Source organism: Grampus griseus (assembly GCF_964374135.1).
Source record: "Grampus griseus genome assembly, chromosome: 5".
NCBI classification, from domain to species: Eukaryota; Metazoa; Chordata; class Mammalia; order Artiodactyla; family Delphinidae; genus Grampus; species Grampus griseus.
In genome coordinates, this window is record NC_138998.1 from 28,858,962 (window position 1) to 28,884,107 (window position 25,146).

Below are 25,146 nucleotides of genomic sequence, written 5' to 3' on the forward strand. Positions count from 1 at the left end.
CCTACATTGCTCAGCTTTCTCCCTCCCAACCTCCACTTTGTGTGTGTGTGTGTGTGTGTGTGTGTGTGTGTGTGTGCATGCACTTGCTGACTTTTTTTTAATTTTAATTTTTTTTTTTTACAGTAGGTCCTTGTTGGTTATGTAATTTAAACATAGCAGTGTGTGCATGTCAATCCCAAACTTCCAATCTGTCCCTCCCTCTTACCCTTCCCCACTGGTGACCATAAGTTCATTCTCTAAGTCTGTGAGTCTGTTTCTGTTTTGTAAATAAGTTCATTGGTATCATTTTTTTTTAGATTCTGCATGTAAGCGATATCATATGATATTTGTCTTTCTCTCTCTGACTTATTTCACTTAGTATGATAATCTCCAGGTCCATCCTAGTTTTATCTGTTCATCCTTTACCCCATCTTAGACAATGATTTTCATGAGCGCTCTTATGTGGTTTGGCCTAAAACCATTGCTGTCTCATTGAGAAGTGTCTCTGGGTTTACTGTTTGGATTCTTGGTGAACACAAGTCCTCTCTGTTTAATGGGCCATGATCTGGTTTCCCCGCCCCCCCGCCCCCCCCACCCCCCCCACCCCCCCCACCCCCCCCACCCCCGCCCAAGTAGTCTTTACAGCCTGAAGACCCCTATGAATATTCACCCATCTCCTTGGAGGCCACTTTCATATGCACTATTGGCCTGAGGACTTTTTTCCTCCAAAGAATAACCCAATGATCAGATTCCCCCAGTGCCAGCGCTGTTCCCTGAGTAGGTAGTTTTGAGAGATTGGCCTTACCTCAGTTTCCTGGGGGGGGCCTATTCTGGCTCTCGTGCTGGGATGGGATTCTGGTGGCCTGGAAGAAGGAGGTTAGGCTTTTGGCAGTAGTGATGCACACAAGGAAGGCGTGTGGCTGCAGAGAGTTCTCGAACATCCAACGGTCCAACCACTCAAGATGAATTTAGTGAAGGGACCAGCTTTCAGTGTCACAAGGTGACCACAGTGCCAAGTAAGTGCTACCCTCAACTCTTAGCGGCCTGCAGCCATGGAAGTGTGGACACCTGTCACTTGGAAATATTACATTCAGGCTCATCACTTTTTAAAAAAAGAACCAGTTTCAACTCACTTCCTAGGACCTGCTGTGTTCCATTATTTGGTTTTTACATGGATTACACTGATTCTATCATCTATAATCAGAGCCCAGGAGACCTCAAAGGGAAAGAAATAGGATCAGTGAGCATTTCATGAAATTTGGCCTTAAATGTGATTTTACAAAGTACAATGCAACATCAGAGCAATTATTTGTTTCATTTTCTTCTATTCATGTGCAGTGGTGAGGCTGATTCACAGAGACAGTATATCATTTCACTAATACATTATTTATTCTAAGTATATTTAGAACCAAATATATTTAGATTACCAAAAAAAAAAAAGAAAAAAGAAAAAAATTCTTTTCTCATTCCTCTGAGGACAGTTTCTGGCCTGTGGCAGAAAGAGGACCTGCAGTGGGGAGTCCAGCTAGAATTAGCAGATGTTAGCAGAAGTGGAAAAGGTTGGTTTCGTCAAACTGAAATCACTTCGGTCCAAGTAACGTTCAAGATCATAGTGTAAGAAAACTGAGATAATGAGCTGCAGATACGATAAATATTTTTCCCTACTAACTTTCCTTCAATCGGTGTTATTAGTAGCCAAGTTAGGGCGGGGGTGGGGGGAAGGGGCAAAAATCGAATAGCAGAAAATGATGTCTTTTGATTGACTCTGTTTTTCCTTTCATAATTGTTCTGGGGGATGAGTTGGGAAATAGATCATCAATGGGCCATTGGCTAGAAGGAGGAGGGAGAGTCTGCCTAAATTATCTAAGTGATTGATAGGAATTCAAACCACATTCTATCATCAGATTAAAAAGGTTATGTTAAAAAAAAGAAAAGGATTGGAAGGATTGGAAAGATTGGAAAAGGATTGGAGGATTGGAAAATGTGGGCTATAGTCTCTAAGGCACATCTGCTAACTCAGCTGTTTCGTGATGGAACATTTAGAGACAGAGGCCGGTGTCCAAGACCATCTGGCCTCACCACAGGTGAAACCAAGGCTTTCTAACTTCCAACTGTGAGTCAAAAACAATTAGAAATCAAGGTAAAATGTCCTTGTTTTGGGGTGAGCTCTAGTTGGGGGATTTCTTCTGCTCCTGCCGAGGTGTCTTGGAGGGCTACACGTAGTCGTACTTGGAAGGATGAGATTGTCCCTCATCTTCTGTGCGGGCACCCCCATCGTATATCTTCTTGTTTTTGGTGTTGGACTCAAAGACAGTACTGGCTTTGAAGCCTCCAGGCCTGTAGGCAACATTGTGGCCCGAGGCGTGATAAGAGACGGCTTTGTAGCTGAAAGCAAAAGAAATATTCTATGATCATAGATGTATTTGGTAGGAGGACAAACTACTCATTTTCCCTAGGATGTCTGACTTTTAGCACTGAAAGTCCAGTGTCCCAGGAAACCCTTAGTCCTCGGCAAACTGAGACAGTTGCTTCCCTGGGCTTTGGGACACTGGCTTTTCAGCCTCTGTGGTAGAGCAGAATTTCTTGCTTTGTATTAGAGCTGGGGGGTTAGTGACTAGTGAGTTCCCTCTGTTCATCAATTAAGATGAAGCGGAACCAGAAATGATGTCCAGGTGAACATGGTCATGCCAAAGAATCACAGAATTTGTGAGCTGGGAGGTATTTACATGCAACCCATCTCCCCTAATCTGCTTAGTATGTGGATGAGGTAACAGAGGCTCAGAGAGGGCAAATGACTGGCTAGAGGTCACGGGGCTGGTGAACAGGAGCACCTGACTGGGATCCAGGTCTCCCAACCCCAGGCCCAGTTACAGAGGCACAACAGGCATTCTCAGCGGCGGTGCTACTAACATTTTGGAACGGATACTTCTTTGCTGTAGGGGCCTGTCCTGTGCTCTGTAGGATATTTAGCACCAGATTCCAGGATCACCCAACCCTTCCACCCCAAAGCTGTAACCATCAGGAGTCTTCAGATGTTGCCCAATATCTCCTAGGGACCAGGGCAGGGGGGGTGGGGGTGGGAGGTGGGTAAAATTGCTCCCAGCTGAGGACCATTGAGTTACAGAATACTGGAGTCGGGGCGGGGGTGGGGGGAACCTAGAGGGCTGGGTTTTTCCTTCAATAGCATCCTTTCTAAATCTGCTCAGGCTGAAATAGGCCTGTTCTCGTGTTTAGGTCTCCTCGTAAAAGATAAGCTTCACGATCCTCTTGTCAGTAGAGTTCTTCCGTGTACCTATACTGATCATTCTGCCTGCAAATGATATGTTAAAATGGACTCGGATAAAACATCGGATTGCATTGGGACGGGGAGACTCACTTGGTTTCCTCGGGCGTCAGGCCCCGGCACGTGATGCACATCAGCACACCCCCAATTAGCGTGAGGCCTCCAGCGACCCAGCCGACAAACAGAGCCGCACCAAAGGTGTACCTGGGTGGGGAGACGGTGGCTGTGAATGTGGTTGGCTCAACTCCCCGGGCTCTACCCAGTGAACCTGGCCATGCCCATCCTCTCTGTCCCCACTTTGGGATTCTACATCTATCCCAGCCCGCTCCTGAACACAGCCCTTTGGGTCGCAGTCAACTGAATCAGGTGTCCTGGAGAATAGAATTGGGACTGAAGCTACTCAGCAAGAAAGCTGTGGGATTCTTAGGCCCCTAGCATCACTCAGGCATAGAATTAATTGTAAACTTCTAATTTCAGAGAAACATCTCAGGAAATCCCCCTCCCTCCCTATTGGCAAAGGTAAGTGTCTTGAAGGTTTGGTAAGAGAAGTTTGAGAGATTAGGGAATCAGTCTCAAGTTATTATTTCAGAAGGAATTTTGGTCTCTTGGGTTCTTACTGTGGATAAATCTCTAACTCAAGTAACCCTGGTAACCATCCATGCCGGTAGGAGCATTAAGTTTAGAAAGACCTAATGTGAAGAGATCAGTCATTCTTTCATTCATTTCTTTACTCATTTGTTCAACAAGTATTTATTGAGCTCCTACTATGTGCCTGGCACTGCCAGGCACTGGGACAAAGGGATGAACAAAACAGACATAGACCCCACCCTCATGGTGCTTCTGTTCCAGTCCACACTGAATTCCAGTCCACCAAGGCTGGCGCCCTTCCCCTTGGAGGGTTGCCTCCAATGGGACTCAATTACATCAAAACAGAATTGTCTGAGAACAAAATCTCTGAAGTTGCCTGCCCAAGGGACACGGGAATGTTCTAAGGAGATGGTGTAAGAGAGTGATGGCGGGCATTAGCGCTGGGTGCCAGGCAGGTGGGTGACTCCTCAGGCAGGGGCAGTGACACCAGGCACCCAGATACTGCGGTCAAGGCGAGCTCTTCAAAGTAGGGTGACCAACCATCCTGATGTGCCTGTGACAGAGAAGTTTCCCAGGATCTGGGACTATCAGTGCTAAAACTGGGAAAATCCCTGGAAACAGGACGAGTTGATCAACATGCTTCTAAGTAGCCCTTGTAGTCAAGAGACTATGAGGGGATGGTAAAGGAGGATGAGGGCAGCTTATGGGGATCACATTTTTTCCTATTCTTGAAATAAAGCAGGAACATGGGTGGCGAGTGGAGTTCCAGGGAGCCAGAGAGTAATGGATTTATCACATGCTCACGCTCATCTGTCTCCCATGATGGTGCTGCTAGAGAAATACCAAGTGTATCCACTCCAGAGATGACGGGTCACTTAGGTATAATATTTACATTGCTCTCCCAGAACAAGATCTTTCTCCTTCAGGAATTTGCTGCTGCTTCTTGCTATGAAATACGTCCCTTTGAAGTGGCTAAATGAATATAGGTATTGGAATTGCTCTTCCATCTTTGAAAAGTTCTACTCTGCTTCCGACACCAAATTACAGTGAGGTTTCATCTCCCTCCACTAGACCGTGACCTCCGTGAGAACGAGGACCTTGTCGTTATCCCCAGACCTCAGAAGAGTGCTTGTATGTTCGATACATTTGTAGAATGAATGAATGAATGAATGAGAGAAAGAGCAGCCGTACAAGGAAGAAACATTACTTTTCTCATCTGTACCGCACCTCCCTCATTTCGATTCCAGCTTTGCCCTGTCCCTAGCTGGGTTCCCGTCATGGACTGGAGATGTGGGGGTGACGCTCATTTACAGGCTTGGGTTAGCAGTGCCTGTTTCATTGCCACCACAATGGGGCCTGTGTCAGAGTGGTAGATAAATACTGTGAACTGTCGCTGTATTTCAATGCAAATGTCAGATCAGCCTCAAGTCATATCGCCAAGGATATTTCACTGAAATGAAGCTTATGAATTTACAGATCATTGTTGATTTATGATATGGCATGGTTGCCTCTGATAAATTTTTGCTATTTCAGGCGCTGACAGTCACATTAGGCATACGTGTTTAATCGGATTTTTACAACAATGTTCACCACGGAATACTGAGACTAGATCAGGGGGTTACCTGGTCTGGACGGTCTGCACCATCCCACCCATGCTGGTGTACATGTTAGCTGTGGACATCCAGAAGTTAGTCACCAGCATGTTGGCAAATACAGACACTCCAGCGATTGCACAGAGACCTGTGGGCAAGGAAAAGAAAACTCCGGAGTCAGCTTTAAATGGATCACATTGTTTGTGAGGCAATGTATGTTTAAACGAGTTTAGAGGAGCAGGCTGCAGAATATGCTATTCCTATAACAGGATGGTCAATCCAAGCATCGATTATTGAATTCCCACTGTGAGTCAGACCCTGTGCTAGGTGCCTACACTCTTTTATCTCTCCAGTTGAGGAAGGATTTGTACGTGCGCAGAAAGAGATTTTCCATCTTGGGACCAGGGGTCAGTAGTACAAATATTTTGGGCCTGGTTCTTTGATGATGTCAAGGACTTTTCCCTTAAAATTATTTTCTAAAGTCTCACCAAAATAATGCCTTTAGGGATTGAGTCACATGTCTACCTAGAGTTGAGAATCTCTCATAATGAGGCGAGGGTGGCAGCTAAGAGGGACACCAGCACTCACGATAATTCTGTAGAGTGTAAGTGAACCTTAATCCCAGATCTTGAATCCCAGCGTGTTAAGCTCTGATCCATGTTCAAACCACGCTCACTAGGGAGAAGCCCTGTCCTCTGCCAGAATGATTTTGCTTTGACATTCCTGGATGCGCATGTGAGAGAGGGAACCCCAGGCTCCTTGTTTACCTGAGATAATGAACATGATCCCGGAGGTCAGTGTCATTTTGGCTTTGGCAGAGTCATCCATGCCGCCAATGCGGATGCACTTGAGGGCGAAGATGGACACCAGGAGGCCAATGATGCTCAGGACGATGCCCACAATCATCAGGGCTCGCACTGCCTGCAGCATGGCTGCGGGGCGAGGGGCAAGACACAAGCAGACAAGTAAGACCACCTCAGCGTGATTGAGTAGGCTCTGGTGTAATACAACCAAACAACTACAGCCAACCAGCACCAAACTGCTGAGAAAAGGCAAGTCCATAAACTGGGAACCTTATCATCCTCAGGGGATATGAAATGGTGAAAAACGCAAAACCATCGCTTACACTCCCCTGATTGATGAAAGACATGCACGCAGGAGTCTATAGAATGAGAAAATTATGAACTGTTGGAGCTGGGAGGGCCAAGGGAATTTAGCTACTTCATGTCCTCATTTTAAAGCTTGATAACCTGGGGTCCAAGAAGGGGGAAATGGCTTGACTGAGGTGCCATGAAAAATTATTGATAGAGCTTACAGTAAAACTGTGTTGCTTTGACTTCTAACCCAAACATCTTTCTTCTCTAGTCTTTCCATAGGAACTCAGTGCTTCATAGGGTTGTGTCCACTTCCAGAAAGCTCAATACTCACAGCCTATAATGAAGCAAGGTCACTAGGTGGTATACCAGGGGCACTGTATTGTTGCCTCTTCCCAAAGAGACTACTAAGGTCGTGGTGAGCTGTAGGTTTGACGATTATATCAATCTCAGGCCTTTCAGCACAACCACAGTTTATCAGCAGTTCCCTTTCCAGGAATCAATGGACGCTGTACATCCTGCTGGGACTCGCCTGCAGTGGCCTCCCCTCCAGATATTTCCAAAGAGGTTTCTAGTGCGTCCTTAAGGTGCAGTGACTCATCCCAACAGTTTTTTACTGAGCCTGCATGACTAGGCATGGGGATGACCGTGAGTAACAGGTCGGATATGGTCTCTGCCCTCATGGAGCTTATGCCAAAGTGGGGAAAGAAAGTCATTAAACATGTCCACCACAAGCATAATTAATTTTACAAAAGGAAGATAAATTAGTTCTTGTGTCTTCCAGAGGGAAAGGCCACTAGTGTGGGTAGTTCTGGTAGAGCAGAACTGAAGAACCATGTGAAGCAAAGCAGAGAGCTCTGTCCTATTCTAGTTGTCATAGCCAACTGCTACTTTTTTTTTCCGGTACGCGGAGCCTCTCACTGTTGTGGCCTCTCCCATTGCGGAGCACAGGCTCCGGACGCGCAGGCTCAGCGGCCATGGCTCACGGGCCCAGCCGCTCCGCGGCATGTGAGATCTTCCTGGACCGGGGCTCAAACCTGTGTCCCCTGCATCGGCAGGCAGACTCTCAACCACTGCGCCACCAGGGAAGCCCGCCAACTTCTACTTTTAATTGAAAGCTATTAGGGACTTTTCAACGTTAAGAGATTGAATCCATATAAAAACTCCCTTGCAATGTAGGTAGTATTATTATCTCTATTTTATGATTGAAGAAATTGAGACTCAGAGGTTAAATAACTGCCCAAAGACACATATCAAGGGAAAGGCAGAGCTGGGGGTCAAACCTGGAACTGTTTCAAAATGGTTATTTTCCCATCACAATACATTGCTCTGAGGTCCTTTATCCTGGAAAAACAGGTAGAGTTCTGGCTGCCAGCAAGGTATGGGGGTCTGTAAGCTCCTAACAGAATGTATCCTTCAAACTTGGAGACTAGACCATAAAATGTCATCCTCTGAAATGGATGCTAAGAATGTATAGAGGAATATTCTCCAAAAGTCATCTCAGGGAATTGCCTGTCCCAGGAGATTATTTATAAATGTGACTCTCAAGACAAGGGAGCCCTGGGAGGAATTCTCTCCAGTCTCTTAGGGAAGATGTCATCTCAAATATGGCCGATATCAGGGGAGCTGCCTGCTTATTCACTCTAACGTGTGTATCATAAAGCAATTTGTCATGATGGAAGAATTGGAAATCAATGAAAGATATTGAAAACAGGAGAGGTAGATCAGTTCATTAAAGAGCCTTCTGCAGTGTCTGAGGAATGGAGGCCCCGGCAACTTGCTCATCAGATAGTGAGACAATGGTAACCAGCTACTCTAGCTCTGTGCCATTGACTTCCATTCACTTAATTCTGATTCTCTTCTCCCTAAAGAAACTTCTGCTTTTAACTTTGCTTCCCTGCTGGGAAGAGATTTCTATAAGCATCCATCCTCAGTCTTGGTCCTATTAACCACTATATTCTGGGGGTAGATGTGTTGGTGTACGGTGTGGATCAATCTTCCAGGATCTGACCATTCATTCCTAGAAGAATTGCTGAACATTAGCGTCTTGGGCTTGCAGTTTCCTGATGCTAGAGCCACGGTGGCCCCAATAAGGTGAAAAGAACTCATGAGGGCTTAAGAGTGGCCTCTGGATCCACTCCTTAATATAGGAGGACTCTAGTGTGTCACCTCTGTTTTCCAAAGCCTTGCCCAATGGCTTTGTTGACCCCACACATACTGGGAACAAACACCTCATCCATTCCCTCATTAACAAATGCAGGCATGTGACATCTACTTGTGTATTTATTTATACCTTTGTGTATTCATCCAGCACACGTTGGTATACTTTCATAGTCAAACATTAACAGATTCATGCGCTCATCTATGAATTCATTCATTCATCCATTCATTCATCCATCATGTATTCTTAAGCTCAAATTCTCTGCAAAGCCCTTTGCCAGATGCTGTAGGAAGAATAAAATTTCATGAGAAATAATCTCTGTCTTCAAGCAGCTTACAACCTGGAAAGATTATATTTTCACTGGAAATCCTGAACCTCAAATTTCTTTTCACCTTGGGAGTACCTTGGCTAAGAAATCATAATAGAACCCCTTTCTGACAGTCACTCATCGTGTGGTTCTAGCTCTCTTTCACACACACAATTAAACTCTAAGGCTGTGGTTCAGGACAGCTGTGGAGAGGACATTTGTGGGGCAGCCCCAGACTTCAGGAAATACCCTCAGGGCTCTTCTATTTTTGCATTTTGCTACCAGAAAACTGGACCTATGAGAGGAGGAAGGGACTTTGACTTTCCTTCCGTCTTGTCCTCATGGGCCTCTTATGAACTTCGAATCTACTCAGGAACCTGTTAAAGGTTTTAAAAACTGCTCTTGTTCTGATATTTTAAGCCTTAAGCCATTCAGAGAACAAAATCCTTTATCCCTTTTGAGAAGCACCTGGCAAGGCATCTGGTTAAAACAACTAAAACCCAACCAACCAACCAACCAACCAATCAACCAATCAACCAGCCAAATAAACAATATTAACCAAGTAGGATAAAAAATATCCCTTCCTCATTCTATGCAAAATTTTACTCATCCTGGACTGTTGGCAAGGATGGGGTCACTGAATCTCTTTAACTGAGTGGTTCTACTATTTGTTCCTGAAAACATACCATGTATGTGCTATGGCTGTGGCTGAAGTATGTGGTCTTCCCTGACATTGCTGGATTAGAAGGGATGGTGATGCCAGCTGGTGGGAGGTGAAAGCACCGGGCTTGCCTGATGTGGAGAGCAGCTGCTGCTGTGTGTGCCACAGGATTCTTTGGGTACCGAAGCCGTAGCCAGCCTGTCTTTGCCTTTGCAAAGACAGCCTTTGCCTCAGGCTCTCAGATGCCCTCTTGCCTTTGCTGGGTCAGGTATGCATGACAAGACCTCATTCTTTACTGCTCTCTCTTGATCTCTGGATTTCTGATGAACACTGGTACCTGCTTTGAACCAGGGGTCCACCCTGACCCTGAGCTCCTTTTTATTTTTTAGAATCTCCTTCTAGGGTTAGGGTTAGATTACCACTTTCTTTTAGCCTGTGGTTGGGCAAAGACACACTGTCTTAAATCTTGCGGGGCCACTGTCAAAGCCACAACTCTGGACCTGGATGGATGAACCAAGATCTTCCTTGCTTTGGAGACCCCTTGTGGGTGTTCTTCTGAGGGTGGGAGCTGTGATGGGGGCAGCTGTCAGGAAGCGAGGGGAAATGTTCTTCACTACTCATTGCTGGAACCCCCCTATGTCTAGTAATGACCATGGGGATGCATGGTGGTGACCCGAACTTCCTTTCCATCTGGAAGATTCTACCACCTGGAATACTAATCCGTCTCCATGGATAAGTCACCAGAGGAACTGCTTCCAAAGGAGGTAAGATTTCTCTTTTAGCCTCTCTGTCTCTTATTTGATATTCTGAGCAAGGGGCATAGGCTTATCAGCTGATAACAGGTGAGTCAACGGGTTCTATAGACTGATTCCCTGCACCAAAGGTGTGACTACAGCATTCTTTCCAATGAACAAAGACGTATTATCAGACCTGAAAGGTGGGCAGGATTCAGGGCTGACAGAAGCAAACAGAAAAATGGGAACTCAGTTTCCGCCCCCACCCCCCACCGTTGCAATATATCTTATTCCCCCAAAGTAGCTATGAACTGACAGGCAAGGCGTGGTTCCCAATCCTGGCTGTACCTTAGCCTCTCCTGGGGAAACTTCTAAAGAAATGTTAATGTTTTGCCTTGATCCCTAGGGATTTTCATTTAATTGTTCAGTGACATAAAATTGCAAGGAATAATCTGGGAAAACAGCCCTCAAGAGGGCTTCGGAGGAGGTGCTCAGAATGGGGAGTTGAGAGGAAAGAGTTCCCAGTGGCTGACATCACTAAGCTGGCTAGGGGGTGTGGGTGGGGCTGATGAGACCGCAAGTCACAAAGTGCCAAAGACTGGAAATGGGGCCTTTGTTGGGGTGGGAGGGGGAGGACCCATATCTTCAGGCACAGCTTGGCTTCAGATTGAAGGCAGGAATGGCTGGTGGAGGAGCCCAAAGGAGGGGATCCCAGAGGAAGGAAGTCTAAGGCCAGACCTCAGAGGGAAAGCCCTTCAGAACAAGGTGGGAAGGCTTTGATTCTCTAGAGATCCCAGGGAACTGATATGGAGGTCCTGGGTATCTCATGAAAACCTGCAGACTTCATGATACCAGGTGAGTGTCATTAGGCAAGTCTTTTAACCTCACGGAAGCCAAGTCTCCTCAACTCTGGAGTGGGATAGAGATATTTCTTGCAAAGAAGTGTTGTGAGGATCAGATGCTGCTTGGCCCCAGCATGGAACTAAGCCAGCCTCAGTAAGTTTTAGTTTCTTCCCCTTCCCTAAAAAGAAGTTATCTCTCCATAGAGAACAAACTAGTGGTTACCAGGGGGGAGCGGGGGAGGGGCAATATAGGGGTGTGGGAGTGGGAGATACAAACTATCGGGTGTAATCTAGGCTACAGGGATGTATTGAACAACACGGGGAATGTAGCCAACATTTGATAATAACTGTAACTGGAAAGTAAGCTTTAAAAATTGTATAAAAATTAATTTAAAACAATAAAACAATTTGAAAAAAAGCAGTTATCTCTCTCCAACCTGACATGGCTTTGATTTGTGTTAACCGTGTACAAACCTGAATCCTCTCACATGGTGATTAATATAGTTGAGAATTTGAAAGCCATGGGTGAGAGAGTGTGAAGGGCAGGAATGGAAGAAGACTTGGGAAGAGGAGGAAGAGAAAGGCCTGGACCAAGGTAGGGGGGAAGATCTCCTCTTATTCACAATATTTCAGGATGCCAGTTGACACTGTAGTCACTCCTGCTGCCTTGAGGACTGGCTATTCTTAAATCCACACTGTTCTCCAAGGCCATACATGATCAACGATTTAAAGTATCTCCTCTCCCACACACTCAGTCCCAAGAAATGTCTTTCCTGGATTTTGGTGGGATCCTGTTTCCCCGATGCAGACCGGCAGGGCTGGGGTCCCCCTCTGTGAAGGCTGCCTGGAGCTTTTCAGAGTTTCAGATTTGTGAGCAGTTGTCGGGAGTGGTACAGAGATCTGTGGGATCCTTTTTCATTTGGGGATGTGAGGGGGCTTCAGGGAGGAGATGGTATTGAGCTGGACCTCACATATGGGAAGATTTGTGCAGGTAGCAGTTGGGGTGTAAGGGGGGGACATTTGGGCAGTAGGGGCAGTGGGTATCCAGGACCAAGCCCAAGGCCTAGTAAATGGACAGGGAAAACCTTAGGCTGTGGGCAAAGGGCTGGTAAGAGATGGGTCAGGGAAGGGAGGTGAGCAATGCAGGAGGGTGTGGGTGTCAGGCTGTCATGTCTGCACCTAATTAAGCTGGGAGTGGGGAACCATGGAAGCTGGTTAGGTCTTGAAATATCCAGGGAGATGAGAGGTGAGAACTGGAAGTTGGTGACTGGAAGATTCTGCCCGACCTTCTGTCACAATCAAAGCAGAAAACACTCTAAAGAGATGAAGGATAGAAACCAGAGGTTAAGAGTGAGGGGTGGTAGAAAAATTGAGCCTTTTAATTTGATTGTCAGTGAGCCGGGGAGAGACAGAAATTGACGATGATCCGCATCAAGAGAAGGTTTTCCAGTAAAGGAGGATATGAGCATAAGAGAGGAGGGAAGATGAAAGAGGCAGAAAGGAGAGGGGCTGAGCAGCGGTGACGGCCAGACAGGAGGGCGTGGGGCCTTCAGAGCCGGGGTGGAGAGGTCGGCCTTGGGCGGGAGGGAGGGAGGGAGGGGATCTTGTTCTGCAGAGAGGTGGGGAGATGAGGAGAGGTTCTGGGAGGGCTCAGGGAGGATGGGATCCCTCGATAGAACAGGAAAGACCATGAGAGTGGCAGCGATGGGGTCTGGCCATTTAGGGGAGTGGGGGTATTCGGGAGCCCCATGTGTAGAAAAATACAGAATGAGCAAGAGATTGATAACAGGTGATGGGGCCCTGGGTTAATGAGCTGAAGTCATGGAATGTCATGCCTTAATTTTCAACATAAGGTCAATCTTATTTTTTCATTTAATAGTTAAAATTAGCTAGCAACTCAACAATCCACGGTCTCACATCTCCTCCCTTCTGACCTTTGCCCTCGCGCTATAGCATCATCCCTCCTCCAGGGTTTCCTTCCCTCCGGCCAGGTTCTACCACCCTTGATTCTCTAAGCAGGTCTCAGTCAGGGATGGGTCTGTCCTGCAACACAAGTGGCTTCTAAAAATGGAGTCAATACCCCAATTCTTCCACTCTGCCACCCACCTTCTATTTCTTTCTACACATGGAGATGAATTAATTGAATTGCTCTTTACAATTCAATTTCAAGGGCTTCACAGGCTCCTAACAGTTTTGTGAAAACTTATTCCCCTCTACCTGTCCACAAAGTGTTTGTTTCAGAGAGGCAAAACCCAGCCCTGCTTTCCTTTCCTCACCAAACTCACATCTGGGCCGCTCCTTAGAGCCACTGATCAGCCTGACCTTTTACTTCTTTTTGCTTTAAAAAACAAATGCAAGTAGAGCTTCCATAATATCTAGAATGCAAAGTTCCTGTGATTCCTATTTGAAATAATTATCTGTATGAGAAACAGGGATTTAGCTGATTTTATCTTCAGGGGTGAAACGATGTCACATTTATAATTATACTTATATTCTGAAATTATTATAATATCATTACAGTTCTATAATTATATTTTGACATGCATTGTTTTTTAGGAGTGCAGACCAGAACCTCTCAACACAAATGCAGAGAAAATATATTTATAGTTTAATGGCAATGTATACTTTCTGGCACCTACAGAGAACTCCAGCTTTTCAAAGGAAAAATTAATTGAATTGATAATGAAATGATATTAGCTCCCAATAAACTTTTTGGACTGGAAGAAAATATTCACCATCCTACCTACTCCCATGTGTGTGCAGGCAAGAGCAATGCACATACATGCACACGATTACTTTTCTCCTTGAGAAACATTGTCTATTCTAGTACCATGAGCTTGTCCTCACAATAGACCCATTCTTTTCAAGACTTGCTTCCTTACTAGCAATTCCTTTGACCTGAGTACGAAGTCTCCGATATTCACCGCTACGACTATAGCCCTCTTTGACACCGGGTCAACTTCTCCTCTTATTCACACCTCCGATCCGAAGCCCGTGCTGCAAGGGTCATGCCCTGCGCGCATCTCACCAGTCCCTCCTGGCTGCGGTGAGAGAAGCAGGCCCTTCCCTGCCTCACCTGTGCCCTCGCCTACCTGGCAGGCCCAGGATGGTGAAGTAGGGCCGGCACTGGGTGAAGCCGGAGCTCTGCTGCACGCAGCTGCGCCAGAGCCCTTCGTACTGGAACACGGCGGTGACAGGGTTGTCGTACAGGTCCTGGGTGCTCCACGTGTCCATCACCGTGGCAGTGATGCAGCCGGCCAGGCCCAGCATGGACAGCAGGAAGCCCACCACTTGACATGTGGTGGTGGACATGGCTTGGGTCACCGTCCTCCCACCCAGCTGCCTCCTTCGTCCTGCTGTGCTCCTGGGGAGCTGCTCTGATTAGATGGTTTCCCTCAGCCCTTAGTGTTTGCTCACAGTGTTTTCCTTAGATAGTTCAGTTTCACTCTTGGTTCAAGGGCATTATTTTTTCATTTGTTAGGGAAGCAGCCCCAAGAGGCACTTGTCCCGCTGCACCGCGAAGGCCCAGCTGGTTTAAGGGCGAGGCAGTCTGAGTGCACCCCCGCCCCATCCTGGCTCGGGCTCTGCCCAGAGGGCGCCACCCTCTGGGGAAGAAGCGCAGCTGAGACCCCCCCCACCCCCCCCACCCCCCCGCCCCGCACCACCACCAAAAAAAAAAAGCCCTTCCTTTAGGCTCTGCTCATCACAGGAAACCACTTCGCCTGACCTCACTTAAAAAAAAAAGGCTCCAGGAATCTCCTCTTACACCAGATGTTAACATTTTCTCCTCACGACTAAAACCACGTTTCACTGACAGTTCCATTTTGATCTTACAGAAATGGGTGGGGCAGGTATTATTATTTCCCACCCATATTTTTTTTGGGGGGGCTGTGAGTCAAGCGACCTACAAACAGGTTAAGAAACTTGCCCAAGTGCCTTGAGCCACAGCTACTTTTTTTTTTTTTTTTTTTTTTTTTTTTTTTGCGGTACGCGGGCCTCTCACTGTTGCGGCCTCTCCCGTTGCGAAGCACAGGCTCCGGACGCGCAGGCTCAGCGGCCATGGCTCACGGGCCCAGCCGCTCCGCGGCATGTGGGATATTCCCGGACCAGGACAGGAACCCGTGTCCCCTGCATCGGCAGGCGGACTCTCAACCACTGCACCACCAGGGAAGCCCCCACAGCTACTTTAAAGATGACAAAGGTGGAGCTCCCATCTCAACTTCCAATCTGGGGCTCCTTCTCTGTTTCCATATGGAGTGGCAGAGGCAGGCAGAGTTGTCCCCTCTTTTGAGAACAGGAAGCCAAATCCTAGAGATAGGCTCTCGGTCCACTGATATTGGAACTGGGATGAGAAGAAGCAGGGCATTGTATTGACGGCCATCTCACCCTTTCACTCCTGTTGCAAGAACCACGTGAAGACCACGTGGCATGCAGACATGGAAGTTCCACAAAGGCCAGGAGGAGGGAACAGGGCAGGCTGGGCCAGAGACCCTGACCTGGTTACTGAGAGGCCTAGCATCTGCTCCTGACACTGTCCCTAACACGCCGTGTGCTGTGTGATTTGGAACAAATGGCTCAACCTCTGTGGGTCACAGTTTTTTCATCTGTAACATGGACAGATTAAACTAGAACACTTCAGAGCCCATTCAGGTCTCACACACTGTCACCTTCTACATTTTGCAAAAGCGGTTTTCACTACAGTTGGTCAAAATATCAGGATTATATAGTCACACAAAAGAGAGACTTGGCTGGAGATCAGCCATGGCGTTTTGTCTACATAATTTGATTTTAGAATTATGTTAGGGAACTGATGGACCTGCTGCTTCCCGTAGGTGGTGTGTGTCTGGCCTCCGAATTCAGACACATTTTAATGAGACTTTCCCCAAATCTGGATGTCAGGGCCCTGATACACAGCCCCACACACCCATGCCCCAATCTCTAGCCTGCAGACAGGTTCTCCCGGAAACAGGCCTGTGCATCTGGACATTTCAATGTTATCTTGGGTGCACCCAGCCACCACTCCCACGGCTTTATTCCCAGTAAACACAGAAAGCAAATATGCAAGGTCTCCCCTCTGATTTGAATGGAGACAATGCTCCCCTCAACCGCACACCTTGCTTTAGGTTCTGTGATCAGTGTTTGTAGAGGAAAAAGAATGAGTCAGGAAACCCAGAAGACGAGAGCAGGCAAGAGTTACATGACTAAAGTCAAGTCGTGGCTCTGTATCCCCTGAACTGAGCTACAAGGCCAAGTCTGAAATGTAGGTAGAAGGCAGCTAGAAGAAGTGACTGTTCTCTGCTTGTGGACAGGGATCGACCGATTCAACTGGAAAATGTTGGAGTAAGTCAGGAATGATTCTGCCACTGTGTCTGTGGACAGAGCTCATTTTACTCTTTTTTCAACTAAGAGGCAGGCTTTTTATCCACAAAGAGATCTGTAAGAGTTTGGTTTCCAGTTGTTCATTTTATGACATCTGTCTACCCCCTCCCCACACATTGACTACAATACCACCAGAACAGTAGATTGAAAATGGAAACATTAAAACGAAAAAGTTATTATAGTTATCTATTCTGATTCATGGAGGTTTCCCCACCCACTCTCCTATGCAAATGTTTTTATGCAAAATTTCAGGACAGAAAAAACAAAGTTATTCAGGTAATAAGGAATTAAGCTTTCTTTCTTGCTTGAAATGGCGACAGTGGCTTTATGTTTTTGGAGGAAGGAAAAGTTAAGTTTAAAGGATAAACTAAAGTTCCCTCTACCCAGGCAGAATACTGAACGAGTAGAGAGAAATTCTAAGTCTATACGCTTTTTAAAATATGAAATAAGTACTAACATGCTTTAAAACATGTGAAAGATGGGATTTTTCACTTCCTGGTGAGTTTTCTGTGCTCCAAAATGAGTGGACCACTGCTTTAGCTGTCACTGCCAAAGAGTGAATGGGGGTCCGCAGAGGAACATCTGGCTTTCTTGTTCATGGCAACAGGCTTTGTTAAAATATATTAAATGTATCTCTAACGATAGTGATAGTTTGTGGTCTGATTATAATAGTATATAATAATAATGGTAATAATTCACGGTATGTGTTTAACAATAATGAGGTTGTTACAACTTTGTTTAATCACCTTTAAAATAGAGCAAAAATTTTTGCTGACTTCTTAGGGGGAATCGTCCCTATATTCAACTTTAAATTTGGTTCTGGTGGTGGCATTTCAGGTTGTAAATTTCCAGGAGCTTGTATTATTTTACTGACATTGGAGAAAACATTTCCCCTACCTTTTCTTTATCTCATTTTAGGAATATTAATATAACACCATCTATGGCAATTAGGCAAAATAGTGGTCAAATAGCAATATAAAATATCATAGCTAGGAATATAGGAGGAGTAAAATTAGTATTATTAGCAAGACAAATGATTGATACATCTATTGATTTTTTTCTTTTAAACCGTTAACACACTTTATATTCTTAATTCCTGACTCTACCTTTTGGTGCTCAAAATAGAAAATTTAGAAGTAGGGAAAATTTAAAAAAATCTTACAGTTTTAAATCCTAGACAAAATATCTGGCATACTTTCTTTTTAATCCATTCTCTGTATATATTTTTACATGATTAAGAGATTATACGATTTCATGTTTTGTGCTTTTCACTTGATTGCATACATTGTTTAATATATTTAATTTAGTATATTAATATCCCATTAATAGAAGTACTACTATTCACTAAAACAGCATCTATTCTTATATAGTTAGATTATATCCCTTCCCCAGTTTTTTTTTTTTTTGTATGAAAAACAATGTTATGATGAACATTTTTCACATAACTCTTTGCTAGCATTTCTGATTACTCTTTTAGGACAGATTCCTAAGAGAGGAATTAAGATGTCAAAGGGTGTGAGGTTTTAAAAAATCTTTCTTATGTAGAAGCAGATTTTTTTTTCTATGAATTTTATTCCTAGCAGCAGTATTTGAAAGATCTTGCCTCATCGTACCCTTACCTACACTGTGAATTTGGTAAGTTACACACGATCACTTGTTTTGATTTGCATTACTTTGATTACTAATGAGTTTGAAACTATAGTTTTTAAACAAATATTTATGGAGCCTTTGTTTTTCCCTTTTCTTGAGTTGTCAGTTTGTACTTCTTCCTCATTTATTTGCTGGAATTTTAGCATTTTTCTACCAATTTATATGAATTATTTATTTGTTAAGGATCTTAATATATTGCTATGATTACTAAAAAGATCTTTTCACATCGATTATTTCCTTTTTAGTGTTTTTCATGGTTCTAGAAAAAATACAGCGTATTCCATTTATATTTTATTTATATGTTCCATTTATAGGTTCACAGTACATGGTGCATAATAATACGTGCTTAATAAAAATCTGTTGAATGATGTAGTAAAATGACTGTTCTTTTCTATGCTTAGGAATTTAATTTCCATTTAGAAATGATATTAGAATTATAGAAAGTTTAAAAGTATTTTATGTATCTTTACATTTAATTAATCTGGAATCTATTTTGGTTTATAGTCTATGATTCTTTTTTTCCCTCAAAAAAAGTTAATCAATAATTTTTACAGCACTCACTGAATAACCTTCCCTCTCCCCATGCTTTGTAAAACCTCCTCTATCTATATTAAATTCACGTATATGTCTTTCTAATTTTAGACTTTGTTCCATTGACCTTCTGTCCATCTTTGGGCCGAAGCACCCTTTTAATTATCACAGCTTTAGAATTTGGTTGAATATCTGGCCGAGTTAGCTCTTTACTTTTGTATTATTCTTAAAAAAAACATTTAAAAGTTAATTTCATCTACTTTCTTCTTATAGATAACCACTTTGTCAAGTTCCCAAAGGAAAACTCTTACTAGCATTTTGATTAGAATTCTTGTAATATTATCCACACAAGCTTATGCTCTGCAGAAATTCTTCCTGGGTTTGAATTCTCACCTGCCACTTACTACTACAGTGTCACTGGGCAAATTCTACAGCCTTTTTGTGCTTCAGTTTCCTTATCTATAAAATGGAGGTAATACCACTACTTACCTCATAGTGTTGTTGTGAAAATTAAAGTTAAGTGTAAGGTAATTTATGTAAATTTATACAACCATGTAAATTATATTTAAAATATAAATGAACATATGCTAATTCCTTGAGCCAATGCCTAGCACAGGGTAAGGTCTTAATACATTTTATTATTTTTGTAATTAGTTAATTATATTATTTATTATTATACATTAATTAGGAACAAATTCACATCTTTATAATATTCCTATCTAGGAACCTGTAGTATATATTTCCATTTAATTGACATTTAAAATTTTCTTAGTAAACCTCTTTTTTCATCTTTATCCTTGCCTAATATTGACACTTGATCTTAGCCAAAAGGCCGAGAAGCGATCCTTGCTTAATATTTAAAGATATTATTCCTAAGTGTTTAACACATATTGTATTGTGTTGCCTCACAAGGAGGTCTAAGTTATTTTAATTCTCTTAATACACTACACTCTCTCATGCCACTGTGTCTTTTCCAATGATGTTCCTCTCTTTCTGGAAAATTCTTTACCTCTTTATCTTCCTGGGTAACTCATACTTCTTGTTAGTAACTCAGCTCAGCTGTCAGTTCCTTTAGGAATTCCCTTCCGTCATGTCTGCTGACTATGCTTTATTGCAGTGATTCTTAACTGGGGCTGCTTTTGCCCCAGGGGATACATGGCAATGTCTGGAGACATCTTTGTTGTCACAACTGGGGAGGGAGAGGTGCTGCTACTCCCATCTAGTGGATGGAGGCCAAGGATGCTGCTAAATAGCCTATAATATACAGAACAGTACCCTACAAAAAAGAATTACATGGCCTAAACTGTCAGTAGTGCCGAGGTTGAGAAACCTTGCATTGCAATGGTTTGTTCATCCTCTGTCTCTCTTTCTAGATTTGTGAGCCTTTTGATATCTATGTTCCCCGTGTGCAGACAGCTTGGGACATAGTAGGTGCTCAATAAATGTTTGTTGAACAAATAAACGTTCTTTCTAGCGCCACGATTTCTGTGTTACTGGGTTTTAAAATTTAAAAAAAAATTTTTTTAATTTCAAATTTTAATTAATTAACACATTTATTTTGTGTTATTGTTTATTTCCTATTATTTCTGCCTGTGTAGGGGGACCAGAGGCTTTGCCTTCCTTTCCTTATCCCTGCCAAGAGGAGACCTTGTCCAAACCCGGTCAGCCCAGGACAGGGTGGCTGCCAGTGATGGTTCTGGTGAAAAGACTTTGCCTAGGAAGGTTGGCTGCCAGTCCTATGGCTCAGATTTCTCTGGAGGGTTTGCCTGTGCCTGACTTCTTCCCTCTGAGCCTGAGTATCTGTGTTTGCGTTCTTGGGAGTATATAGCTTCTCCATGGAAATTAAAATATTCTGTGCTTACATTACATGCCATTACATGGCAATGGAAAGGAAGTTAAAACAAGTATGTTCCAGATCCTCAGGCTAGCCACTTACGGTTTGGGTTCATTTTGGTGTCTATGATCATGTTTATATCAGGGGTCAGTGAAGTGATAGCCTCAGCTGCTACTTGAACAAAGGGTTCATTCCAGCTCAAATAGAAATGGAGTCAGGGGAATTTCTCCCTACCTTGTGGCACTGGCACCATGAGCTCAGACAACTGTGCCCTGATGGTCAATATTCTGTCCTGTCTTTGCATAAACCCGATTGCAACAGTTAGTGGTGGTAAATACACAGCAGAGAACTATTCCACCCCAATTCCATAAATAATTGGGTTGATAGCCTTAGAGCCACATTCAGTAGTTACACATCCCAATCTCACCTCAAATGAACAAGACCATTGCAAAAAGCAGCAAGTCACAGATGCCTCATCACTACAGACTCAAGAGGATGATTCTCTGATGGGGTGGTGCCTACGTGTAACATGTGAGTACCTCGAATTTATTAATACCATTTTGTAAAACAAACCCACGTGAATAGAGAATCTGCATTAATAATACTAAAGGCAAAACATTGAGAAAGGTGAAATGCAAAATCGGACTTGAGGCTGTCTCTGTCTTGTTAAACTCCAAACGAAAACCAACAGTATACCTAACACCAGATGAATTTTGACGTTTGTGTTTATTAGTGTTTTAGTGGTATTTACATTACACTTGCAAGTGTGGCTTTGGTCCTTGTATAAGATTTATATGCATTAGGAATTTAAATCTATTGTTATACGTGTTTATATTAAAGTGACACTAAAATGAATATAATTGAAATCAACATTGAGGGGCTGCAAGAATTTCTTTCTTTTAAAAGCGATTCCTACAAAATTCTCTTTGAAAAATCCTTCTCTGAACTATCTAGTTGCAGGATCTTCACATATGAACACACACAAAATTTCTAAGAGAAGGCCCTAGAGCAGTTTCAGTCTGGCTCAGTTTTAGCTCTGTGCACGTGGGCAAGTCACTTTGCCCTTCTAAGTCTCCCTCTCTTAACCTGCAAAATAAGTACCGGGGTTGTTGACAGCTGTTGCTAGTCCAGGACACTCCCCAAGACTGCAGCCCCAATCTTAGGCAAGAGGGGAGGATAGGAAAGGTGTCTTTGCACTGGGAATTCCTGCTTTGTGTCTGAGAGCCTTGGGGCTACCAGTTAGGGCTGCAAGCTGGGGCTTAGGTGCAGGCAGGTCTGAGCCCTGGCTCCATTTGCATGTGACTTTGGGCAAGTTACCCCAGCTCAGCTTCCTTGTTTCTAAAAAAGTGGTAGTGATAGCACCAAGTTCACAGGGTGACTTGTAGAGATTACACAAAATATTGCAAGGCAGTTGTCGGCTCAAGTGCTAGTGCCAGGTCTGCCATAGTTATTTGCCCTTTGTGAAGCCGTATGACTCCTCAGATGTCACGTGGGCGCTCTGTGCACGAGAGGTCAACCTCAGGCTGACTCTCTCCTTCGTGGCCTCTAGCTCTGCATGGACACAGGTCCATGGACCAGACCTCTGAGAGATTTGGGGCGTTTTGCATTTGAGGTGAGTGAGAATCCCTAGGGCAGATGGTTAGCCCCGAAGCTCAGGAGGGGTGAGTAGGACATAGGGATGTGGGAGTGGCTCGCCTTCCTCCAGTCCCTGGTGGAGGGAGACCTCACTGAATTGGCAGCTGGTCACCCATGGATCTGGTTCACATTCTCCTGTTTGTACCCAGGCCCTTCATCTCTTAGCTTGGCATTCGATGCTCTTCATCATCATCTCCGTAAAAACCCTCTTCTCCAGCCAAGGTCATTCCTTCATTTTCTCGCAAGTCAGACTTGGGTGGAAGCACCCCCATGCCTTTTCCCATGCTGTTTTTCCTCCTGGGATGCTGCCCCTCTAACTCTTAACTACCTTTCAAGGGTCACTTGTGGGATTTCCTTCTCGGTGGGTCTCTTCCTGAGCAGGTCATCTTCATCTCATCTACTGCAGCACCGGCCTTCTGTCCTCCTTCGTTGTCACCTTGTCATACCCAGCCCGCAGAGCACTTTCACATTTTGTGGGGGGGGGGGAGCGCCAGGCCCACAGAATCCTGAGGTCGTAGTGAGCTCTCCATCCATAGGTGTGGAATGTATAAAAGACTGAGTCACTGCGTCACTGAGTCTTTACCTCTTACCTTCTGTGTGGGTCTAAGTCTTGACCCTGCAGCCAAATGGGGAATTCCTGCAGGAGAAGCCCTAGTTCTATTTCTGACCCTCTTTACTGTGTCCACCTTAGGAAATGCCTCTCTCCAGACTTTGATGTATATTTATGGAAGGAAAAAAGAACTAAGAAATAAAAATGACACGTGTATTCATTGTCTTACTCTGTTACCTGAGTGAAAGATACTTTTAACATTCTCTACTCTTGAGACTTGAATTTCTTCAAGTTAACATGACCCATCTACAAATCCTTGAAAACAAATCCTTGTGTGGCTAATATGCCAGTCTGGACATCACACCCACACCCCTTTGCCCCGCACAGTGGAGTGCACTTTCTACAAGGGTCCTCTGTGCAGAGAGTGCCCTGAAGCTTGTTCCATGTGACCAATATGTTCTGGAGGTCGGGAGACTCAGAGAAGGGGCGTATCTGGCGCCTCCATCCCTGAGAAATGCAGCACCCAGTTCTTTTTCTCTGTCCCTTTCCTCTGCTCCCTTTCTGTTGCTGCTACATGCTGAGGTGTCCCCTGGAAGCTGGGACCAGGCACAGGGGGGGCTGGAGATGGAACTCCGTTCAGGAGATTCACAGTCCCCAACTCAGGGAGGGGAGATCTCTAGGGCTAAAGGAAGGAAGTGGCTATGATCTGGGCCTCCTGAGTCCTCTTCCTGTTGGTGATTGAGACAATGCTATTGCTTGCATAGGAGTTATTTAAAAATGTGCCCAATGGGGAGAACTGGGTACCATCCAGTTAGGGATACAGGAGCCCTACCAGCTCTAGGAAGCTCCTCTCCCTAAGTTTCCTGCACTCCTGTTCCTACCTTGGTGGTGGAGGCTTTTGCTTCTCCCTCCCCCGTGGTCCTTTTGTGGTGCGCCAGACAGAGGCCACTGTCTCCTGTCCACCTCTGTCTTCCCCCACATCCTGCCAGGTACCAGCCCTTACCTGGCAGCCCCAGCAGGGTGAAGTAGCCCCGGCACTCGGTGAACCCAGAGCTCTCTCGGACACAGGAGCGCCACAGCCCTTGGTAGTTGAATACAGCTGTCACCGGGTTGTTGTACAGATCCTGGGTGCTCCACTGGTCCATGCAGGTGGCGGCAATGATGCCCGCAACCCCAAGCAGTGAAATCACAAACCCCAAGCCCTGGCAGGCGGTCACGGACATGGTGGGGTGCAGAGTTGACACAGAGCGCCACTCAGCAGGAGGCCAGTCCAGTTCTGAGAGCACTGAGTGTAGGGATGGAGTTTTCTCAGAGAGGCTGGCACACACGTCACGAATGGGCCGTGTAAGGAGGGGATTCAACAGTGCCACCTGGGCTCACCCTGCTCCTTTATCTACCTGAGTGAGATAATTTCCATAACATGGTACCAAGAGCCATTTGTTTTCCACCGTATGTACACTCTACTCACTGTTTACCTTTTGAGGGAGTTTTCTGATTAGCCAGGCTCCCGTCTGTGGAGAGTAAAGCAGGAACAGAGGGCAATGCCTGCAAGACCCACAGGCTGGCCAGGCAGGGCTCCTAGTGGCTAAGTCACAACACACTTGGAGATGTCAAAACACTTGGAGATGTACACGTATATGTATAGATAGCTAGACACATATAACTGAATCACTTTGTGGTACAGCAGTAATTAACACAACATTGTAAATCAACTATACTTCAATTAAAAAAAATACTTGGAGATGAAAGGGCTTCATCCTTGTGACTCTCCCAAGGTACTGCTGCCACTTTAGTTAAAAACCTAGGTAAGGCAGGTTAAGAGGCAGGATGAAATACAGCCGATTCTCCTTAAGCACGTTGCTAACGTTCTATAAGGTTTCCGGGAATACTGAATTAGCGAATACCGAATCGTTGCTCCTGAGAGGATACAGGGTTCGGTTCCTGTAGCCTCGGGTCACATTTCCATCAACCGATCAATACATAACCTTGTTATATATGGGTTTCTGCCCAAAGACACCTAATTTACATTGTTGATTCATTAACTTTGAGCTCGTGGCCATCTGCACTAGAACTCACGCCTGAAGCTCGTCTAACGCATCCTTTTCTCTGTAAGGCGCATCCCAGCCTTCCCGCCTTAGGACCACTAACCAGCACTTCAAGCACTATGCTTGGGGCCATTTTTATTTTTATTTTTTAATTTTTCATGTTAGAATTTCCTCCAATTTAATGGATCCATTGGCCATTGATGAGTAGTATTTTTTTTTTAATTTATTTATTTTTGGCTGTGTTGGGTCTTCGTTTCTATGTGAGGTCTTTCTCTACTTGT

At 44.7% G+C, this 25,146-nt stretch overlaps 1 protein-coding gene across 2 annotated transcripts; it reads right to left on the reverse strand.

Annotated features, from left to right (window-relative positions):
- Positions 1-1,346: 1,346 nt before the first annotated feature.
- Positions 1,347-24,043, reverse strand: CLDN18 (claudin 18; the record flags this gene model as incomplete). 2 transcript variants are annotated; one of them, XM_082655161.1, is made up of 5 exons in its annotated part: positions 1,347-2,364; positions 3,356-3,466; positions 5,473-5,590; positions 6,210-6,374; positions 23,824-24,043. In XM_082655161.1, 5 exons carry the CDS (start codon positions 24,041-24,043, stop codon positions 2,193-2,195), a joined length of 786 nt encoding a protein of 261 aa, XP_082511287.1. In that variant the 3' UTR covers positions 1,347-2,192. The 2 variants fall into 2 exon arrangements, with proteins under 2 accessions (XP_082511287.1, XP_082511286.1); XM_082655160.1 differs by lacking the exon at positions 23,824-24,043 and adding an exon at positions 14,334-14,640.
- Positions 24,044-25,146: the final 1,103 nt, after the last annotated feature.